This window comes from Bison bison, unplaced genomic scaffold (genome assembly GCF_000754665.1).
Source record: "Bison bison bison isolate TAMUID 2011002044 unplaced genomic scaffold, Bison_UMD1.0 scf7180017864062, whole genome shotgun sequence".
In the NCBI taxonomy this organism is placed as follows: domain Eukaryota; kingdom Metazoa; phylum Chordata; class Mammalia; order Artiodactyla; family Bovidae; genus Bison; species Bison bison.
In genome coordinates this window covers 1,168,218-1,190,990 of record NW_011494634.1, presented here as the reverse complement: position 1 = coordinate 1,190,990, position 22,773 = coordinate 1,168,218, and the positions used below count along the sequence as shown (strand labels likewise).

The 22,773-nt window shown below is 38.8% G+C and overlaps 2 protein-coding genes across 2 annotated transcripts in view; one reads left to right on the top strand and one right to left on the bottom strand.

Moving 5' to 3' along the window:
• CCDC38 (coiled-coil domain containing 38) overlaps nt 1-6,052 on the top strand; it is a 33,061-nt gene extending 27,009 nt beyond the window's left edge. The window contains 3 exon segments of the mRNA XM_010836290.1: nt 1,059-1,264; nt 3,123-3,219; nt 5,208-6,052. Coding sequence (XP_010834592.1) covers nt 1,059-1,264; nt 3,123-3,219; nt 5,208-5,318 — 414 coding nt within the window. The 3' untranslated portion in view covers nt 5,319-6,052.
• Nucleotides 6,053-6,148: 96 nt separating this feature from the next.
• On the bottom strand, nt 6,149-13,779 carry SNRPF (small nuclear ribonucleoprotein polypeptide F). The gene is made up of 4 exons (XM_010836291.1): nt 13,631-13,779; nt 11,625-11,750; nt 7,041-7,105; nt 6,149-6,476 (listed from the first exon to the last, which is right to left on the bottom strand). Exons 1-4 carry the CDS (start codon nt 13,631-13,633, stop codon nt 6,410-6,412), a joined length of 261 nt encoding a protein of 86 aa, XP_010834593.1. The 5' UTR covers nt 13,634-13,779; the 3' UTR covers nt 6,149-6,409.
• Nucleotides 13,780-22,773: the final 8,994 nt, after the last annotated feature.

Here is a 22,773-nt window from a genome sequence, read left to right as displayed (position 1 = left end):
AACTCAAAATGTTTTGTAGGCCAGCCTGGGAAGCTGTTTGCTTGTAACTTTTTTTTCCCTATGAAAAAATGCATTCATTTATTCAGCAAACATTTATTAAGTGCACAGTTACATGCAAGGGGCTACTTTAGATATAAGTATAAACATAAGAAATAGCTCCTGCCTTCCAGGTGCTTACAGTCTATAAGGGACAATAAGACATGTATGCAAATAACTGTCAGACAGGATTATAGTGTTAGTAGTTACTTTTTGTGACCCCTTGGACTGTAGCCCACCAGGCTCCTCTGTCAATGGGATTCTCCAGGCAAGAATATTGGAGTGGGTTGCCATTTCCTTCTCCAGGGGATCTTCCCAACCCAGGGATTGAACCCACATCTCCCACATTGCAGGCAGACGCTTTAACCTCTGAGCCACCAGGGAAGCCAGTAATTAGAGTAGCAAGCACAAAAAAGGGAGTTCACATACTGCTGCTAGGAAATGCACTGGAGTGGGGAGAAAAAAGGATTTAAATGTTTATGTAGTGTCTACTTGAATGGGAATGATACACAAAAACATTCAAGCGTCCTACTAAATTATTTTATACCTAGACTGAAATATTTTTAAAGAAATAATCCAGGATGTTATTATAGTAATGCTCTATGTGCTGTGCTTAGTCGGTCAGTTGTGACTGACTCTTTGCGACCCCATGGATTGCAGCCCACCAGGCTCCTCTGTTCACTGGGATTCTCCATGCAAGAATACTAGAGAGGGCTGCCACGCCCTCCTCCAGGGGATCTTCCAGACCCAGGGATTGAACCCAGGTCTCCCACACTGTGGCGAGTTCTTTCCCTGAACCACCATGGAAGCCTGCTCTGACTATAAATTATGACATAAATTGACTGCTGCATTTTTTTTCACTGTTCTAATGTTGTATTAAAGTTTTTCTTTTAAAAAAGTATTTAGTAGAACATATTAATAAAAGCCTATTACAATATAGTAAAAGGGAATTTTACATTTATTGAATGAACAAGCAAACAGTAATGAGATGTTTTCTGCTCTCCTTTTCTTTTTAATCTCAGGAAAAACTGATAGACTCTCTTAGTAAAAAAATTAACCAAGTATACAAAGTCTGCATTGGAGATGCTGAGGTTGGAAGCCTCAACCCAGTTCAAAAGCTGGTAAAAGTAGAGTCTCGCCTGGTAGAATTGAGTGATCTCATTGACTCCATTCCTAAAGAAAATGTGGAGGCAATTGAGAGGATGAAACAGAAAGAACGACGGCAAAGGTACAGTCACTGTCTTATGATATACATATAATAAAACACTTAAACATTAGGCAAGTCTGTTATATGGCAAGTCTCATTATATGCCATATTGACACTAGAATCAAACTCAGATCTGCTGTCCTCATAGAGCTATTATTTAGTATGGAGATATATTCATCAATATTCTTAGGAAATAAATGTCATTACCAAGGATAAAATGAGCACTGTGAAGCAGAGTTCACCAGGGACAAATGACATAGTTTCAGATGGGCAAGGGGTCCCTCCAGTCTGAAAAAAAGTGAATTTTCAGAGTGAATATTCCCTACTTATAATATGCAAAGGATTATCATGTGGAAGGAGAATACTTGTGGTGAAAGGGTTTAAGACTAGAATTTCCTTAATTGGAAAACTACAGGGAGATTTAATCTGTGAAGGAACTGTTTGAAAGAGCTAGATAATGAGGGTTTTTCCTTGGTTCCTAACTGCCAACAGCTAAGTTTCCTTACCTGTAAAATGGCAATAATGACACTTATCTCATATGGTTGTTGTGAGGACTGAATTAAATAATCTATGTAGTAAAATATCATGTATGAAACGAGATGCCAGTCCAGGTTCGATGCACGATACTGGATGCTTGGGGCTGGTGCACTGGGACAACCCAGAGGGATGGTATGGGGAGGGAGGAGGGAGGAGGGTTCAGGGTGGGGAGCACATGTATACCTGTGGCGGATTCATTTTGATATTTGGCAAAACTAATACAATTATGTAAAGTTTAAAAATAAAATAAAATTAAAAAGAAAAATCTATGTAAAAGCACTAAAGCATGCTTGGCGTACAGTAAGTACTCTAATAGCAGACGTTGTTATTGCTTACCACTTTACTGGGGTGTTGGGGATATTGTTCCACCCATATAAAAACAAAGACTAGAATATACTAAGGTGATCCTGATGGGATTTTGTTGAATATGAAGCACATTTTAAAGAAATTATGAGAAATCACTCCTTCCACAAGATGACCTTTCACTTACACGAAGAACATCTGCATTTTTTACAGTAGAAAATATATTCTGACTAAAGTGTAATTACTATTTCTAACTATTTCTAACAGTGAGATTAATATATGAATCTAATCCCAATTATCATTTTGATCAAAAAAATTTTAGTGGATGTTTTCCCATGGTTCGGAGGCACCTAACATAATACCTAATTTTGCATAAAAAATGTTCAGTGAATGTTACATTGATAATTATATACATCCATAAAATAGTCACTTGGCAAGTGGTTATTCTGCAATAGGCAGTGGACTAGACAGTGTGCATATCTCATTTAATTTTATCCTCACAACAACTCTAAAGAGAACAAAGACAAATAGTATTTCTTGGCCTTAATTTGAGGATAACATTCAAAGAGATTTATTGGAAAATATATTTTTGTGGTTATCAATTGAACTATACACTTGTGACTTGTGTAGTTTTCTGCATGTTGTACTTCAATAAAAAGGTTTAAAAAGAGGGGAAAATAACTGGAAAATATCAATAATTCAAGTGGCCATCATATAGACTAATATAAAGTACTGAACTGTAAATGAAACGATGAGAGGGCTCTGTTGAGGTGCTTGTTTTGGACCAAGATCTGGGTAGATTTTGCTTCTTCCACAACAGTGACATGCACTTTCTTCCCATTTCAACATAAACAGGGTTTGTTGTTGAAATTTCACCTGAATATTCAAAACCCACAATTATGGGGGAAAATGAAGTATTATTTTCATTTAGCCTTAAAGGAGACTTAACAATATTTAGGTAATTCTTTATCAAATAGTATTGATGTAGATCTTTTTGACTGGGATTTATAGCTAGAACAATGTCTTCCTCTTTTGACAGGTTGCGTGAAGAGAAAATGAGAGAGAAACAGAAACACCAGGAGGAAAGGCTAAAAGCTGCCCTGGAAAGAGCAGTAGCACAACCAAAGAAAAAGAAGGTCTGTGTTTTATTGTTAATATTAATAGGTCCAGCTACATCAATGTGTGAGGGCTTCTGTAATGTAAAAACAAAATACCTAACTCGTCTCATTTATTCAGGTTAAACTTCAGTAAGTCCGCTGACAGTTCAACTGATCTCTCTGGTTCAATTTAAACTATTGGGTCTACAGTTTTCCATTAAACTCACTTTTTAGTAAAAGAAACTTCTCCCTTGCCTCTTTAGCTCTGGGTACATGAAACTACAGAAATACAAAAATAATAGTGTATTATATATAATTGGAAGGGTCTTTTAATCCTCACATTGTGAAAATAATGAGATTTACAGCTGAAGTTACAATAATTTACCCAGAGTCACTTCAGATTTAGCAGCAGAATCTAAGCAGAAGCCAAGGTTCTTCATATTTCAAGATTACCTGTTCAATAAGAAGTTCAGGATGGGGCAGTCTCCAAGTACATGTGGTCTATTACTCCCCTTGGGTATGAAGGGCCTTTTGTTTCTATATGCCTCTCTTCCTGCTCTGAGTTTGAGTCTGAAATCATATTGCAGGGAGGCAATTTCATAGTTATCTGCAGAATTAATGTGGACACTGATTCTAACCATAGTCATAGCTAACGCATATTATGCACCTCACAACCAGCCACTGAAGTACTTAAAAGTTGTGAAGTATGGTAACTGGTAACTGTTAATATGTACTATGTTAAAAAAGTAATGATTTTTATATAAATTAGTGTTTATTTTTTAAAAGGATCTGTACTTACCTAGTTCAACTCTGCCTATGAAGATCTGACTTGTCCTCTTCTTCCAAGAGATAATTAGCCAGTTAACACCCTGCTACATGTATAAATTATTATTTACTCAGCCCACCAAGTGACCAATAATGAGTTTTATGACCTTTGTATCCCCAATGCCTGGCACACAATGGACAGTCAATAAATGCTTACTGAGTTAACAGACTAAAAATGAGAATGCAAACTGAATCTGGAAGAAAACTGAAAAAAAAAAAAAAAATGCTGCTAAGTCAACAATATATGAAGACCTCTGAAAGAGGTTTTTACTCAGAACACTTCATTGCTGGCAATTTTCTCAGGCAGAAATTAGTAACAAAGGTTATCAAAGGAGATTGGTGCAGGGTGGGGAGGTGGGGGAAATCTGACGTTAGAAAAGGAATTCAAGGATTCTGGTCCTCTAAGGACATTTTTGTTGTTATAATGAAGGGGAGGACTGCCAGTGCTATTTAGTTCCCTGGAGCCAGGAACGTCGAATATACTGCAATGCAGGGATGGTCACACACAGGGTTGCTGCCTCTTTTGAGACACAATGGAGATGTCCCATCAAATTTCATGTCCAACAAAATAGTTTTTTATCCTTTTAATTTACACACATTCAGATATAAAGGCAAAACAAAAATAAACAAAAGGGAGAGAAAAGATTCAAAGAGAAAAATTAGTATGACATAAGTTGAGTGTATGCCCCAGAGAGAATAAACAGGTATGATTCAGGGTGTCCCTAAGCCTCTCCTGGTTGGAACACCTCCAAAAGCCAACAGGATTGTGAGTGCTCAAGAAGATAATAGGTGGTTTTCTCAAGTTATTGTTTAACAGGATTTTAAATGCTAGTAACTGTTGCTCAGCAGAGCAAAGTATCACTTCTAACCAGAGAAACTAGCTACTCCTCCTACTGGTGGTTACTGAGAAATGAAGTGTTGGCCTCAAACATGGCTTACCATATCTGAAACACATGACTTTATCTATACCCTCCCATTTCCCCATAACACCTAACTGCTCTGTCTTCTGCATACCATGGTACTCCATTTGCTACTTAACTTTGCCTGCGTTTGGACATCCATTAGTCATCAATCTCTTTGTAACTGGATTATTTTAAACTATATTATTCTTTGGGAAAATCAAGTTAATAATTAGTATTCTGGGTTATACTTCAATAGATAATGGTTATGAAAAATATTATTTTTCTCTTTTGTTTCAGCAGGGAAGACAACTTATCTACCGTTCAAAACCTCCATCTGGTAACAAACATGAACTACTTTTAGTCAAGGATACAAGAACGAAATCCCTGGAGGAAGAGTATTTTTTCACTTGAACAGGAGCAATAAGACATTTATTACCAGAATGCCTTAGGCATATTCTGTAGATTTTGCTTTTCAGTCATGGCAATATTCTGCCACACATACAGGCCTAACCAATTTCAGAAGACAGGCCCTTATTCTAAAAGACTCTTATGATTGGAAATGAGAGTTATATTATTTTGTTGAAGACTTTTATTATCCATATCCTAACCATTACTGTATACAGCTAAACATTTATTCCTTCTGTTGTCCCAGTTGGGGATACACATCCACAGCTACTTTGTTAGTGTAACTTTATGGCGAATGACCTTTTAAGAGCAATAATGGCATTCTGACAACCTGAGACTTTAAATAATTTTTTTCAACTGATCCACAGGAAAGTTCATAATATACATTTTATCACCATGAGGTATACATTTTAACAATGTACAGCTCTAAAACACTGATTTTGAGGAGTTTAAAACTTAAAACCACTAGATTATGTGGTCTGAACATAACCAACCTTGAGACTGATTTCTAATTCACATTAAGGTGTTCTGTTCAGAAAATTTAATTCTCTTAAGCGAACAAACCATATGCCTTTAGCCTACATTTGATTTCACAATTTCTGTTGTGTTCTATACTCAAAACTATTTTAATTTTCAGGTGGTGTTTCAATTTTAGCTGTAATGTATGTATCATTTAGCGTACGCTGATATAGTGTTAACATGTAATTTATTGACTACTGAGTAAAATAACACAATCTATATGAATTCTAAGAAAATATTTAACTTTATATATGTCAAAAGTGGCTCAAAAATAACTTTAAAAGGTCTCGGTTAATATACAATTTCAAGGGCTGAAATTCACTTTCACAAACATTTATAAAGCATATAAATACATTTCTCTCATAGGAAAAAAAAATACAGCACTGGGTTTACATGAAAACAAACTTGAATAAAGTTGGGTGGCTTTTAAAGTATTAGTTCTGTGAATAATCTTTGAACTGTTTCATCTGAATATGCAAGTAAGTATCTGAATATGAATAGCCGCTCACAGTCAAACTGAAAACCAAACAGATTTTTATTGTATACAAATATATATAAAAAATTCCCCCCCAAAGATGCTATTCTCTCATTTCCCCATCTTCTTCTTCTTCTTCAACACCCCTGATATAAAGGACATTATTACACCTGTAAACAGAAAGACACCATTTTGTTGTTTCAACAAGAACCCATGTAAGATCTGAATTATTACTATTACTAGATTTTTTTCATTACAAAAATATTAATGCTAAAGTTACAACACATCATTTCTCTTTTAAAAAAAATTTACCTTTGGTTGTTATAGAGCACACGGTATTACTTTTATACAATGTGGTTGTAAAAATGACTAGAATTTAGAGGTGTGAAGCTAGTTCTAGAAAGTAAGTATAATACAAATACCTAACAGCAGACAGACCCACCCAAAAATCAAGTTCTTGCAACTAAAACCACTGAAAAAGGCACAGTTAAGAGCTACAAAGTTTAATAGCCACACTAGGAAAACCTTAAGAATGAACAGCTCCGAAGTATTTAAATCTGCTTTGACAAGTTTAACAATTTCAAGACTCTCGAAGTCTAGCTGTAGCATATTATTCTAAATTAATAGTAGTTAGAAAAAAACATAAGTCTGAGATTGAGGCACCAATAGTTCATTTAAACATGTATTTCTAATGCTCATCACCAACTCCTTATATATACTACTGACATTGTTACCTTATTAAAACTTCACCCAGATGTCCAGACAATGCTCCATCTATGTATTCTTCTGTGTTTGCAAGCTTTAAATAAGAAGAAAATGTATTATCATACCAGAGGAAAACAGTATTATATACCTAATACTGGTGAGAGAACTTATTAACCGAGACCTTTCTGTACCAATGATGTACATTTATCTACAATAATTAGATTAGCTTTCCAATACTACTGTAGTCCTTTTTGGTTTCATGTAAAACATTAAGTAAAGTTAACATTGATGGATGTGGAACTAATATATAATAAAGCTTGTTTCAACACAATTTTTAAAATCTCTCAGTAATGTATATTTCTTTCTATTAAACATTAACACGTTAGGAAGTCTCCAATTTATGAATAAGCTTGAATAATTCTGAAGAACTAGACAGTAACTTTTCTTGGACTAACAACATTGTATCAATCATACTGAGGATCCCAATGGGTATAAAAGCTATGATTAAAATGCCAAATACTCTTATATTATTCAACAACCAAACTAAAGAAATGAATAAGGATTTTTAAAAAATAATGTGCTAACAAACAGGAAAAAAAAAGTTCTTAAGAGGTTAAGTAATTAAGAGTGACCCTTATGGTTACTTTAGAGAACTCTATTATTTCTAACTTTACATCAAAATGTTTAGCTTTCCTTCTACATATAGTTAATAAACTTTACTTGTGAATTAAAATCACAATCAGTGCTACTGGGACTCAGAAAAGAAATGAACAGGAAAGGAAACAGGCAAATTTCCATCACTAACTAGGTAAGTGGGCAAAGGGAAAGAAAAACAGGGCTTAGAACGGATGTTAGATAAAGTAATTAAAACATGTTAATGAATTAATAATGCTACTGGATACTATTCCTTCTCCTAGACAACAAAAATAATCTCGTAGAGGATATGGTTTTGCCTGAAATTACTGCCGACAATTAGTTTTGTATGCAAAAGATCAACCAGCTTTTTTTTTTTTGAAGTGATTATTTGCAGCAGTTGTTCACCAACATTTAACTGGTTTCTAAATTATACAATGATGCTTCAAAGGCCTTCTACGACATTTTTTTTTTTAGTTGAATTACAGCTGATTTACATTACTGGGCTAGTTTTGAGTGTACAGCAAGATGATTCAGTTACGTTTTTCAGATTCTTTTCCATTATAGGTTACAAGATACAGGGTAGTTTTAGTTCCCTGTGCTATACATGAAATCCTTGTTTATCTATTTTACATATAGTAGTGTGTATCTGTTAATCCCAAATTCCCAATTTATCCCTCTCCATCCTTCCCTTTAGTAACCAAAGATGTTTTCCATGTCTCTGAGTCTGTTATGTAAACATGTTCATTTGTATCATTTTTTTAGATTCTACATTTTCCTCTTTAAGACTTAACCCTGGGGTGCATGTATCTTTTTGAATTAGTTTTCTCTGGATATATGCCCAGGAGTGGGAATACTGGATCATATGTTAACTCTATATTTTAGCTTTTTAAGGACCTTCCATACTATTCTCTATAGAAGATGTACCAATTTATATACTGACCAACAGTGTAGGAAGCTTCCCTTTTCTCTACACCCTCTCCAGCACTTATCATTTGTAGACTTTTAAATGATGGCCTTTCTGACCGGTGTGAGGTGATACCTCATTGTAGTTCTGATTTGCATTTCTCTAATAATTAGTGATACTGAGTATCTTTTCATGTGCCTGTTAGCCATCTGTATGTTTTCTCTGCAGAAATGTCTAGGTCTTCTGCCCATTTTTTTTTTTTTATATTGAGCTGTATGAGCTGTTTGTATATTATCATATTTTAATTAAATCCAAAAGTCTTACTATCACTTAAAAGGTGTTCCATGACTACCACTCCAACCTCTCTATCATACTTCCCTTATTAACTCTGCCCTGGCCTTCTTGCCAAGCCTTGAACAGAAAAAGCATGTTTCTGTTACATAGCCTTTGCAATTTCCTGTTCCCTCAAATTGGGATGCTCTTTCCCAAGAAAGGGCTTCCCTGACAGCTCAGTTGGGAAAGAATCCACCTGCAATGTAGGAGATCTCAGTTCGATTCCTGGATCGGGAAGATCTGCTGGAAAAAGAATAGGCTACCCACTACAGTATCTTGAGCTTCCCTTGTGGCTCAGCTGGTAAAGAATCCATCTGCAATGTGGGTAAACCTGGGTTCGATCCCTGGGTTGGGAAGATCCCTTGGAGAAGGGAAAGGCCACCCATTCCAGTATCTTGGCTAAGAGAATTCCATGGCCTATAGTCCACGGGGTCACAAAGAGTCGGACACGACCGAGTGATTTTCACTTTCACCAGATATTCTTCACTCACTCAGTCAATTCTGGTCTCTGCTTAAATTTACTTTCTCAGAGACGCTTTCCCTGGCTATCCCTTCTAATACTGTACACTCTTTCACTCCATTCCATTTCTGCTTTCCTTTTCTTCAAAGCCATCTACCATTACCTGATATCACACTATAAAACCATCTTTCATCACTAAAGCATAAACTTCTTGAGCACAGCAACTTTTGTTCACCGGTATATTCCGTGCCAGTGAACAAACTCAAAAAAGCATCACCAATGTGGTTAGTTACTCAGAGATACTAACTCTTGCTGGCTCATTAGAAAGCTACATTACTTCTAAAACCAAATATTTGGTGGGTTATTTTTTTATTCCCTTCTTTTAATGAGATATCATTCTTATACCACAAAATTCGCTTCAAGTGTACAAGTTGGTGATGTTTAGTATATTCACAAACTTGTGTAATTAATCACCACTATGTTTAGAACATTTTTAGCACAATGGGTATAGTCTTCAAATTTTTCTATAGCCCTGGCAAACGATTACTGCTTAGATAATTTTCCAGGAACTCTGGGCACCTGAGCATGGTCTGTTCAGGTGGTAAACTCTAAAGTAAGGAAAATCTCAGCTTTGAGCCTATAAGTGTGCCTATTAGTATTCACCTAAAAACATAACCAGTATAGAATACACGGAGTCATGATTGACCACCTATCTAGGTTCCCTTTAAAATTCATTCATCAGTCATTAATCAGTCACATAAATACCTGTGCTTCAGGAAAATATAACCTCAAATATTTTCTTCAAAAAAGTGGCTGAAAACTACTAGAATTAAGCAACAAAAATTTAAAAATGGCCAAAGGACATGAATAGGCATTTTCCGTAAGATATGTAAATAACCAGTAAGCACATAAATAGGTCTCAACATCACTAATCATTAAGGAGATGCAAATCAAAACAATGAGATACTACTTCACATTATTAGATGACTATTATTATAAAAACAGAAAACAAGTGTTGGTGATATTAAGAAATTGGATCCCTCATTCATTGCTGGTGGAATGTAAAATGGTGCAGCTGCTATGGAAAACAGTCTGGCAGTTCCTCAAAAAATTAAAGAATCACTGTACCATCCAGCAATTCCACTTCTGGATATAAGACCCAAAAAGACTGAAAGTAGAGACCCTTAACTGATTCATGTGCACCTATGTTCACTGCATTATTCACAAATAGTCAAAAGGTGGAAACAATTCAAATATTCAACAACAGAAGAATGAGTAAAATGAGGTATATACAGTCAACCCTTGAACAATACAGGTTTGAACTGCATGGACAAGTTGATGCAGAACCACGATATGGAGAACCAACTATGGACTCCAAGCATCTGTGGAGTTCAGCACAGCAGGCAGGTCCTGGAACCAACGCCCCAAGGATACTAAGGGACTGCTACACACAACGGAACATTACTTCAACCATAAAAAGGGCTGAAATTCTGATACATGCTACAACATGGATGGACCCTGGAAACACCATGCTGAATGAAATAAGCCCGACACGAAAGGACAAATATTTTAAGATTCCACTCATATGAGGTACCTCGAATAAAGACAAAAAGAATAGTGTTTACCAGGAGGCAGAGGGAATGGCGAGTTCTTGTTTGATGGGCATAGAGTTTCACTTTGGGATGATAAAAAAGCTCTTGAAATGGATAATGGTGATGGATGCACAAAAGTGTGAATGTAGTTAATGCCACTGAGTTGCACACTTCAAAATGATTAAAATGGTAAATTTTACATTATACATTTTAAAATCACAATTAAACACAAAGTATAAAGCCTGGCTAAAACATTTACAGTAGCCAATTTAACAGACACATAGTCAGTTCATCACGGTCTGTTTTCTCCCTCAAGAATTGCTTTTATCAAATTACTTTGATGTTATACATTTAGCATTTATCAAAAGACTTCACTTGAAGAGTTTCTCTCAGAGCTAAGTGCTGCAAAAATTTGTGCTTTTTCTGTACACTCTAGTGTATTTGTCTTATGGCACTGTGAACCAAATGTCTGAGCTCTTCTTACTTGTAAACACTAGGAGTGAAATCTGTGCCCAATCTCACATGTAGTGATCACAGTTACAGCATCCTTCCTGGCCTTGACTTTATTCCTGAATTTTATGTTTGTCAGTTATACGAATTATATCTTTGTAAGTCACACTAAACCTCTGAGGAGTCAGGGGAAGAAAAATAAATACAACTTAATGATCTTTATAACTCTTCAGCTCACCTGCATGTTCATATAGCCATCTACAGACACCAGGTAGCCCTTGTACTCCATTCCCCATTTAAGCTTCACCATTACTGGCTTTCCTGTTAATCCGTTGAGGAAAGGTTTGGGGTTGAGGGGCAAACTCTGCATAAAGAACAACAAAAAAAAGAACCCAATTTGATTAATTCTCTTCTTTATTAAACCATCAATACTATATGGTGTCCAAATGAAGCAAACTCTTGATTTCCTTTCATTTTATTACATAATTTTCACTTCTGTTGAAGAGCTTCAGAGAAATTAAAATACCTAGTCAGCCAATTTCATCTTCAACCCATTAAAACTTACAGAAGTATTCACTGTCGACTTAAGAAACACTGAATACCTAATATACATCACTCACTGTCCCAAGGCCACAAAAAAACAAAGGTAAAGGCAAAAAAGGAAAAGGAAAAAGAGCAGCTGATAGTCCCTGTTCTCATGAAGCCCACAGTGGGAGGGTCAAAACATACAGACAGACAATTATTTTGCAATGTAGTAAGAGGATATATGCTGCGTACAAGGATACCAAACAATCTCAGGTTAAAAGCAAAGGGAGGATTGCCTGAAATAAGTAGTGCCTTTGTTTTAAAGGATGAGAGGTATTTCCAGAGGGAAAAGGGCAGATCTAGGCAGGCTGGGCTACCTATGTAAAAGGAGGGAATAGTGAATCAATAAGGTGATCTCTGGGACATAGGAGTTAGTTCTGTGTGAGGCCACAGGAGGAGGCAGGGGGGCAGATCATGCTCCACAGCTTTTCACTTAGAATTCCAGGAGATAGGATTGGCTCTTCTTTGACTTGCAGGGTCTCCTACCTATAGGCAATCCCTAAACTTGTTTATTCAGCAAACCAATAGTATTCCCAGTCAATTCAGACTTTATTTCCTGTCCTCATCTGCTCACTCATCAGCTCAAAGAAGGAAAAGAACCAAGAAACCTGGCTACTGAACTCCTCTAGAATAAACATATCCGGAGTGATCTCAGGTGGGTCTCCAATTTTCACTCTTGTCTTTCTCCAACTTAGCAGCCACAAAGCAAGTATTACTTTTATCTTATCTCTGCTTCAAATGCTTCAATGGCTTCCCAATGCACTTGGGAGTTGAATCCAGAATCCCTCATAAGGCCTAAGAAGTCTTGCCCGACCCTATTATCTCAGAACCTCTATCCTTGCAAGCGGCTGCAGTCTGCTCTCAATTCTTTCAACTGGTCAGGTTTTCCTCTCGGCCTTAGGGCCTGTGCTCCTGATCCCTGAGCTGGGCCTTCATACACTTCTTCCTGCTCTTTAAGGAGCTGTATTCTCATAACGCTTAGGTTTCAGGTTAAATCCCTCCTCCAAGAGATGCACACCGTAACCACTCTTCTAACGTACCATGGCAGGCCTTCACAGCACCCTGTTTGCGCCCTTCTCAGCACTTAACATTACTTGAAAGTACACATTTATCGTTATTTGATTAATGTCTTTCTCCCATACCGACTGAGTTAACCTAGAGCATGGTCCGCATCAATACTTTTCACCCTATATTCCAAGCACCTAGAACTTTACCTGGCCCAGGCCCTGGCAGGTAGCAGGCGCTCAGTAAACATTTGCTAAATGAACAAATTTACTTGAGAATACTCAAAGGCTGGGCTCAGTATTCCAAAGGGCTGTCGGGCCTCTCAACATCACTGGACGAAACAGGATTTTGGAGTGTGTAAAGTGGAACGTGAAAAGTCGCTTTATCTTTACCCCAACCCCGGGCCCCAGGCAGCAAGAACACCTCAAGCTCGGATTCAAACGAAGAGGAAGGAGGCAGGAGGACTCCTAGGGAGGGAAAGACAGGGCTTCGGAAGGAGGGCGCGCCTCAGACAACCAGGGCGGGGAGAAAGGGGCCGGCCACCGGGCCCGCGGCGCCCCACGCGGATGAATGGGAAACGCGCGAAACAACCACCAGGCCCGGCAAGTCTCCCTCTCTCTCACGCGCAACTCTGGTCGTTCTCTTTCTCCTTACCATCGCGACTGCTGCTGCGGTAGTGGGGAAATGCTGCAGGATACTCGCCGCCGACGCAACTCTCGTGCGACCCTCGGGACTGAAGTAACCACACAGGCCTTTAAGAGAAATGGCCGCCAAATAACAGCATGACCTTTCACCTCAGACTGCCGCTCTTCTGGCTTCTGTGATTGGGCTCAAAGAGATGCATGCTGATTGGAGGAAGTGGGTGGACTGTCTCCGGGCAACCACAGGAGCCAACGGGTGCGTACCTTCCTGGTAGCGCGCGGCCATTGGAAAACGAGCTACTTCGCTCTGCCGGAAGAATGAGTACCTGCGACGCAGCATAGGCAGTGAGATGCTCGTCTTCCTCAAGGGTTTGTTGCGTACCCTGTAGAGGGATCGTGATTTCTCGCCAGCTTGGCTAGTGGGGGTTTCCTTAGTGGCTCAGACGGTAAAGAGCCTGCCTGCAGTGCGGGAGATCCTGGTTCCATCCCCGGTTTGGGAAGATCCTCTGCAGAAGGAAATGGCAACCCACTCCAGTATTCTTGCCTGGAAAATCCCATGGACGGAGCAGCCTGGCGGGCTACAGTCCATGGGGTCGCAAAGAGTCTGACACGACTGAGGGACTTCACGTTCTACTTTCTACTTCTAGCTATTGGGGGTTTCCTTAGTCCTTGTACACTTGGGAGAACGAGTTTGGGTCTCTGGAGTTAGAAGCAAGACTGGATAGACTTAAGGGAGCTGAAACTCACAGAAGATCAAGTACAGAATATATTTCAGATGAAGTCTAGAATATGGCGTGGTGGTCTTCCTGCCCATCTCTTTCTTCTGCCTTGTGGACAGAGGTCCGCAACGGTCTTTATACTGCATTTATATTTGAGGTGGAGGATATTCATGCTATCGCGGATTAATCCTTTTAATGTACAATGGAATTGTTGTGTCATATGGTAATTCTGTACTTGAATTTTTGTACCGGACTGCTTTCCACAATGCCTGCACCATTTTATGTTCCCACTAGCAATGTATGAGATTTCTAACTTCTCCACTATCTCACCAACACTTACCGTTAAAAAAAAAAAAATCATAGTTATCCCATGTGCTAAGTCAATTCGGTTGTGTCCAACTCTTGCGACCCCAAGGACAGTAGCCCTAGATTCTTTTGTACATGGGATTTTCTAGGCAAGAATACTGGAGTGGGTTGCTGTTTTCCTTCTCCAATAGTTATCATAGTAATCCTAATCCTAATAAACCATCTCATTGTGGCTTTGATTTGCATTTCCCTAAAACAGTGGAAACAGTGTCAGACTTTATCTTTTTGGGCTCCAAAATCACTGCAGATGGTGACTGCAGCCATGAAATTAAAAGACACTTACTCCTTGGAAGAAAAGTTATGAGCAACCTAGATAGCACATTGAAAAGCAGATACATTACTTTGCCAACAAAGGTCCGTTTAGTCAAGGCTGTGGTTTTTCCAGTGGTCATATATGGATGTGAGAGTTGGACTGTGAAGAAAGCTGAGCGCTGAATAATTGATGCTTTTGAACTGTGGTGTTGGAGAAGACTCTTGACTTGCAGACCCTTGGACTGCAGGGAGATCCAACCAGTCCATTCTGAAGGAGATCAGCCCTGGTTGTTCCTTGGAAGGAATGATGCTAAAGCTGAAACTCCAGTACTTTGGCTGCCTCATGCGAAGAGTTGACTCATTGGAAAAGACTCTGATGCTGGGAGGTATTGGGGGCAGGAGGAAAAGGGGATGACAGAGGATAAGATGGCTGGATGGCATCACCGACTCGATGGACGTGAGTTTGAGTGAACTCCGGGAGTTGGTGATGGACAGGGAGGCCTGGCATGCTGCGACTCATGGGGTCGCAAAGAGTCGGACACAACTGAGCGACTGAACTGAACTGAATGACTAATGATGTTGAGCATCTTTTCATGTGCTTATTGGCTACTTGTATATTTTTGGATAAATGTCTGTTCAAGTTATAGGTTCTATTTCTGGAATCCTTGAATGAATTGTCTAATTTAAAATCAGACTAAGTTTTTTAAAATACAAGAAAAAGTCACTTAATTATTCTGGGTCTTGTTTTCTTCATTTATACAGTTTGGGACTAGATCACAGTTTTCAACCTCACTACTAGTGACATTTTTGGCCAAACAATTCTTGCTGTGGGGTTTGCCCTTTTATTGTAGAATGAATATATTGCAGCAGCATCCTCAGCCTCTACCAACTAGATGCCAGTTGCAACCCGTTCCCTCCAGGTTGTCACAACCAAAAATGTCTCCAGATATTACCCAGCATCCTCTGGATGGCACAGTTGTTCCGCATTGAAAACTTCTGGATTAGATCAATGGTTTACGAACACAGGCCACAGACTTGGCTCACTTTGCAGGTAGTATTAAGGCTTTGCAAACTTTTTTATTATTCAAAAATAAAACAACTAACAAATAGTACATTTAAAAATTCAGTCAGTTCAGTTGCTTAATTGTGTCTGACTCTTTGTGACCCCATGGTCTGCAGCGCACAAGGCTTCCCTATCCATCACCAACTCCTGGAGCTTACTCAAACTCTTGTCTGTTGAGATAGTGATGCCATCCAACCATCTTGTCCTCTGTCATCTCCTTCTCCTCCCTCTTTCAATCTTGCCCAGCATCAGGGTCTCTTCAAATGAGTCAGTTCTTCACATCAGGTGGCCAGAGTATTGGGGTTTCAGCTTCAACATCAGTCCTTCCAATGAATGTTCAGGACTGATTTCCTTTAGGATGGACTGGTTGGATCTCCTTGCAGTCCAAGGGACTCTCAAGAGTCTTCTCCAACACCACAGTTCAAAAGCATCAATTCTTTGGCGCTCAGCTTTCTTTATAGTCCAACTCTCACATCCATACATAATTACTGGAAAAACCATGGCCTTGACTAGACGGACCTTTGTTGACAAAGTAATGTCTGCTTTTTAATATGCTGTCTAGGTTGGTCATAGGTTTTCTTCCAAGGAGCAAGCATCTTAATTTCATGGCCGCAGTCACCATCTGCAGTGAGTTTGGAGCCCCCCAAAATAAAGTCTGCCACTGTTTCCCCATCTTTTTGCCCTGAAGTGATGGGACCAGATGCCATGATCTTAGTTTTCTAAATGTTGAGTTTTAAGCCAACTTTTTCACTCTCCTCTTTCACTTTCATCAAGAGGCTTTTTAGTTCTTCACTTTCTGGCACAAGGGTGGTGTCATCTGCATATCTGAGGTTATTGATATTTCTCCCAGCTATCTTGATACCAGCTTGTGCTTCATCCAGCCTGGCATTTCGCGTGATGTATTCTGCATATAAGTTAAATAAGCAGGGTGACAATATACAGCCTTGACGTATTCCTTTTCTGATTTGGAACCAGTCTGTTGTTCCATGTCAAGTTCTAGCTGTTGCTTCCTGACCTGCATACAGCTTTCTCAGGAGGCAGGTCAGATGGTCTGGTATTCCCATCTATTTAAGAATTTTCCACAGTTTGTTGTGATCCACATAGTCAAAGGCTTTGGCGTAGTCAATAAAGCAGAAGTAGATATTTTTTCTGGAACTCTCTTGCTTTTTCAGTGATTCAACGGATGTTAGAGGATGATGTCATTTGCATATCTGAGGTCTTATATAGTCTCTATTAAATGTGCTGACCTTTTTTTTGCCACAGGACTGGAAAAGGTCAGTACCTTTAATAGAGACTGTATAAGACTGATGAAAACTTTATGCTCCTTTGCTTTTTATTAGAATGAAATCAACTAAAAATATAAATACTAGTTGATAATCATGGATCAGAAACTCTACGGGCATTATTAGATGTATCTGGTTTATAAAAATGGACAAGCAAATTGTCAATAAATGATGTTTTTTAGTTTCACAAATTATAGATTCAATTTGGGGGAAAAGTAGAGAGTAAAACCCTTTAGAGGTGGTGCAGTTGTAAGGAATCAGTCTGCCAATGTAGGAGATGCAGAAGACATGGGTTCAACCCCTGGGTTGGGAAGATTGCTTGGAGAAGGCAATGGCAACCCACTCCAGTATTCTTGCCTGGAAAATACCATGGACAGAAGAGCCTAGTGGGTTACAGTCCGTGGGGTCACAAAGAGTAGGATATGACTGAGCAACTGAGCATGTATATAGAGGTAAAAAGACTAGGAACCCCTCAACCAGATGACAGCTTCAAATATCAACTTTAAACACAGTTTGATTCCTTGCTGTACTTCCACAGGGTGCCGGTGGTGAATTTTGAGTAAAATTTCTAATCATACAGACACTTGGAAGTTTATCTGTACGAAAAGGGACTTCACTGTTCTCAAAACACAAACAAAACAAAACCACGTGGAACTTCTCCCACAGTCGCCTGTGCTGTACAATCTCCCTCCCTCTCTTATTCCTCCAGAGTTTCCAGTGAATCAAACTTCTAAATTTTTTTTTTTTTGGCAGCATCCCCAATTGGGGCCCAGGGATTGAACCCTTCCCCTTGCATTTGAAGTGCAGAGTCTTTACTGGACTACCAGGGAAGTCCCTCAATTTAAAAAAAAATAAGTTTGTTATTTTACTTTTCATCTGTTACCCACCCTGTTGGATTCCAAGGTGGCTCAGGCAGTAAAGAATCTGCCTAGAGTGCAGGAGACTGGGTTTGATCCCTGGGTCAGGAAGATACCGTGGAGAGGGAAATGGCTACCCACTCCAGTATTCTTGCATGGAGAATACCATGGACAGAGGAGTCTGAGGGGCTATAGTTCATGGGGTTGCAAAGAAACGGACATGACTGAGCAACAAGCACTTCACTTCAAATTCCTTTGGTTCCAGGTAAACAAAAATTCAGTGTTTCTGATAAATGTTGACAGAGTGTAGTGAGTCAAACAAGCGTGTCTGTTGGACCATCCTGTGGCTCTTTCTGGGTTGCTTGGTAATAAGCTTGCTGGGCTTGGTGGCTCCTGGCTCTCTCTCTCTCTACAAAGGTTCCAAGTGCTAAGTGTTCCAGCACTTGTAGGGAACAGCCCTGAGCAGCTGACAACCAAGCTCAAAGACCACTTTCCTCTACATGCAAGGCTCTTCTGACAAGGAGGAGGCAGGCAAGTTTGCTCTTCTGGAGCACAATTCTTGAAGTGTTTGGCCATATCAAGCCCACAAATACCGGTCCATGGAATGCCAGTCAGGTCACTGACCCTTCTGCCTGCAGATTCCTTCCTTCACTGTTTGGCCCTAGTCCATCACTCAATCAGATGACACCCGAGGTAGAGCTTCACTTTGCCAGTATTGACTGAATGAATAAAACACGTGGAAGAAAATGATAACCGGACTCGCTGTGATCTAGATTATCTCACAGACATGCCGTAGATTAGAATTATACGTGAGGAAGGGAATAGAACCTTGAAACTGTAGTCTTAATGCTTATTCTCTTCTTCCCAATTGCGAGTTCCACTGCAGATGCTACTTTTGTTAAGCAAAAGGTATGGCTACTCTTTCTAGTCTTGATTTAGGTTGATGCTTTCAGAGAAGGGAAACCTTGCAATGGTGACCAGGTTTGTGGCCTTTTTTTTTCAGTTCCACCTATAATAAATTAGGGCTTTGCAGGTGGCACTACTGCTAAAGAATTTGTAATGCAGGAGACTCAGGTTCAATCCCTGGGTTGGGAGGATCCCTTGGAGTAGGAAATGGCAACCCTCTCCAGTATTCTTCTCTGGAAAATTCCATGGACAGAGGAGCCTGGAGTCCATGGGGTCGCAGAGAGTTGGATATAACTAAGCAGCAGCAGCAGCAAATATAAACTAATGGATTAGTTATGTAAGCTTGTTTCCAGCCCTTAGGACATCAATTAGTTAATCACATTCATGGAAAGGAAATTATTATTTTTATTTTGAAATAATTTCAAATTTATTGAAATATTGCAAGCACGGCACATTAACTTTATTTTTCCTGAATCATTTGCTAGTAAGTTGCCAACATGATGCTCTATTACACCAAATACTTTAGTGTATATTTCCTGCAAATAAGGAGTAAGAAGAATACTATAGTCTAATGTAGTACATATTTTTAGTGTAGCTAGGAGTTTTGCCTGTTTATCTCCTAGGGAATTAGAAGTTTTAGCATTTGAAATTAATTCCTATGGGTTAAAGCAAGCATGGTAAAATTTTTATTTAGGGCAGGTAACCAATAAAAAAAATACGACTTTAGAGTGATATCGAGTTAAAAAGTCTACTTTTGAAAATATTTTAAGAGAGAAGATATAAATCAATGAAGCTCAGTTTAAGATTATGTAACAGAAAATAAATATTAAAAAATATATTGATAATCTGTATGGTCAGTTATTTCCTCTTTTTCTCCTATCTTTTCTCTTCCCTTTTCTTCAATAAGTATCTATTTATCACTGACTCTATTACAGGCTCTGGAGATCCAAGGATTAACAAATAGAGTCTGAGTTCCTGCGTGCTTGGACCTAGTTGGACCCAGTTAGTGAAAGAAAGAAGAAAAAAAACTTCTAGGACAAAGGAAGGCAGAGAAAAATAGCAAAGTACTAGGGATTAAGCAACATCTCATTTTTTTCCTACCTTTGTCCTATTCTAGTCTTTTTATAGTTTTTCCTTGCTGTGATCTGTCTTCTTTCGACTTCTCATAAAACTCATTTGCGATAATCATCAAAGGGTTGTACTTGATATTATAGCAAATTAACCATTTATAACATTTTCCAAGATGAGACTCAAAAACTTCTATAAAAAGAGAAAACAGTAACTTTATAGTACAGAAATCTGGCAAACACTGCCTTAACAAAGTAATGAAGGTCAAGATGATCACTGATATCCATGGGTGTCATGTTAATCTGACATATGTGTATTCTCTACTTTGCCAGTTAATGATAAATGAGCCATTTTGAAGTCAAAGGAAGTTCTGTGCACAAAGGGAATTCTGAAAGTGTTGGGGTTCTCAAGTGTTACTCACTTTCTCCTTTAACCTCTCATCACCCATCCTTGTTCTCTGCTGAGACTGTCTTTTCCCCTTTGAGCTTAAGTGCATTTGGCCTGTCAGTCAGGGCCACTTCCATTGCCATCAGGCTTAACAAAAGTTGCTATAAAACTGCTTTTATTGAAGTGTCAGAATATTACAAAATACAGAAGAAAGGCAGAAAACAATATGGCAACATGAAATATACTTCATCTCTGTTTTTAGCACATTCTAACATTTGCCATATTTTTTCCCACCCCACCCCACACTCTTTAAGACATAGAAGTTCCATTCCTTCACCTTATTTTACACTTCCCCACCACAATTCCAGTAGTACCCCTTTGAGAGGAACTGCAGGCTGCATACCTAGATCTGAAAATGGCTATGCCCATCTTCAGCTTTTCTAGACCTTTTCATCTTCAGTTTTCCCAGAAATTGCCACACTGTTCTTCAAAGTGGATGTGTATTAGGGTTCTTCAGAGAAACAGAACCAAGAGGTTCTGTGTGTATACACACAGGCATATAAACACACAAACATACAGAGATTATACACACACACATACATATAATATGGAGTGAGAGACAGAGATTTCATGAAATTGGCTCACAAGGTTGTGGGCCAAGCCCAAAATTTGTGGGGCAAACTAGCAGACTACAGATTCAGGTGGGAGTTGGTATTACTGGTTTGAGCCTGAAATCTGCAGAACAGTTCAGTAACTGAAAATATAGTCAGGGCAGTCTTGGGGCAGAATCACTTTTTTGAGAAACCTCAGTCTTTTAATTCCTTCAGCTGATAGGGTAAAGCCCACCTGCATTCCACAGGGTAACCTGCTTTACTTAAGGTCTACTGATTTAAGTGTCAATCACATCGAAAAATACATTGTTGCTTTCATAGCAACATCTGGACTGGTGTTTGACCAAGCAACCAGATAATATAACCTAGTCAAGATGACACATCAAATTAACCATTACAGGTTGTATCAATTTACACTTCTACCAACACCTTTTGAGAGTTCACAGTGTTACCAACTCTTGTAATTTTGTCAACTTGTTTAGTGTGAACTAATACTTCATATTAATTTGTATTTCCATGACTACTAGAGAACTGAACATATGTTTTATATCTTTTGCTTATTGCTTTTTTCTTCTTTCTTTTCCATACAGCCCACATGTTTTTTCTTACATTTGGTCTTTGTCCAAGTTCCTCTGTTGTGTCCTATGTTTGTCAAGATTTTGGTTGCATGTAACTGAAACTAGCCTAAGGGAAACAAAACAGTCTGATTATAGTTTCTGTTTTCATTTTTGTTTCAACAGTGTGCATGTTGGTGAGGAAACTGTTGTTTTTAGTCATTCACTAGTGGATGAAAGAAATTTGGAAGTAAGTCAAGAGAGAACAAAATATGATTTGATAGAAGGAAGTAAAGTTGTTTGCTTTATTAATGTCACTTTACCAGGTGCAGAGTCTTTCGGCCTTCCTAGAAGTACTGAAATACATTCCTTATAAAAGGACGCTAAGTGATTTAAAGCTCTCTGTCTCAGAACTATTGATTTATTGATGTTTTTGTTGTAGTAAAATATACATAACATAAAATTTTCCATGTAAACTATTTTTAAACGTATAGTTTATTGGCATTAAGTACACTCATTATTGTACAACCATCACCACCATCAATCTCCAGAACTTTTTCACTGCAGACATTCTGGATCAAATAATTCTTTGTTGGGGCTGAAGCAGGGTGCCTGTCCTATATATAGGAGGATGTTTAGCATCATCCCTGGACTTTACCCATTAGATGTCAGTGGCATCCCTCCTCTCGTCAGTCACTACAATCAAAAATGTCCCTCAGTCAGTTCATTTCAGTCGCTCAGTCGTGCGACCCCATGGACTGCAGCATGCCAGGTCTCCCTGCCCATCACCAACTCCTGGAGTTTACTCAAACTCATGTCCACTGAGTCAGTGATGCCATCCAACCATATCATCCTCTGTCATCCCCTTCTCCTCTCGCCTTCAATCTTGCCCAGCATCAGGGTCTTTTCAAATGAGTCAGCTCTTCGCATCAGGTGACCAAAGTATTGAAGTTTCAGCTTCAACATCAGTCCTTCCAATGAACATTCAGGACTGATTTCCTTTAGGATGGACTGGTTGGATCTCCTTGCAGTCCAAGGGACTCTCAAGAGTCTTCTCCAACACCATAGTTCAAAAGCATCAATTCTTCTG

What these genes read in the sequence shown, in the direction of transcription:
- SNRPF (XM_010836291.1), bottom strand. An exon ending in ATGGCTATATGAACATGCAG is followed by an intron (nt 7,106 to 11,624) that starts GTGAGCTGAAGA and finishes TCTTATTTAAAG; the next exon opens with CTTGCAAACACAGAAGAATA. An exon ending in CTGGGTGAAGTTTTAATAAG is followed by an intron (nt 6,477 to 7,040) that starts GTAACAATGTCA and finishes TTCTGTTTACAG; the next exon opens with GTGTAATAATGTCCTTTATA.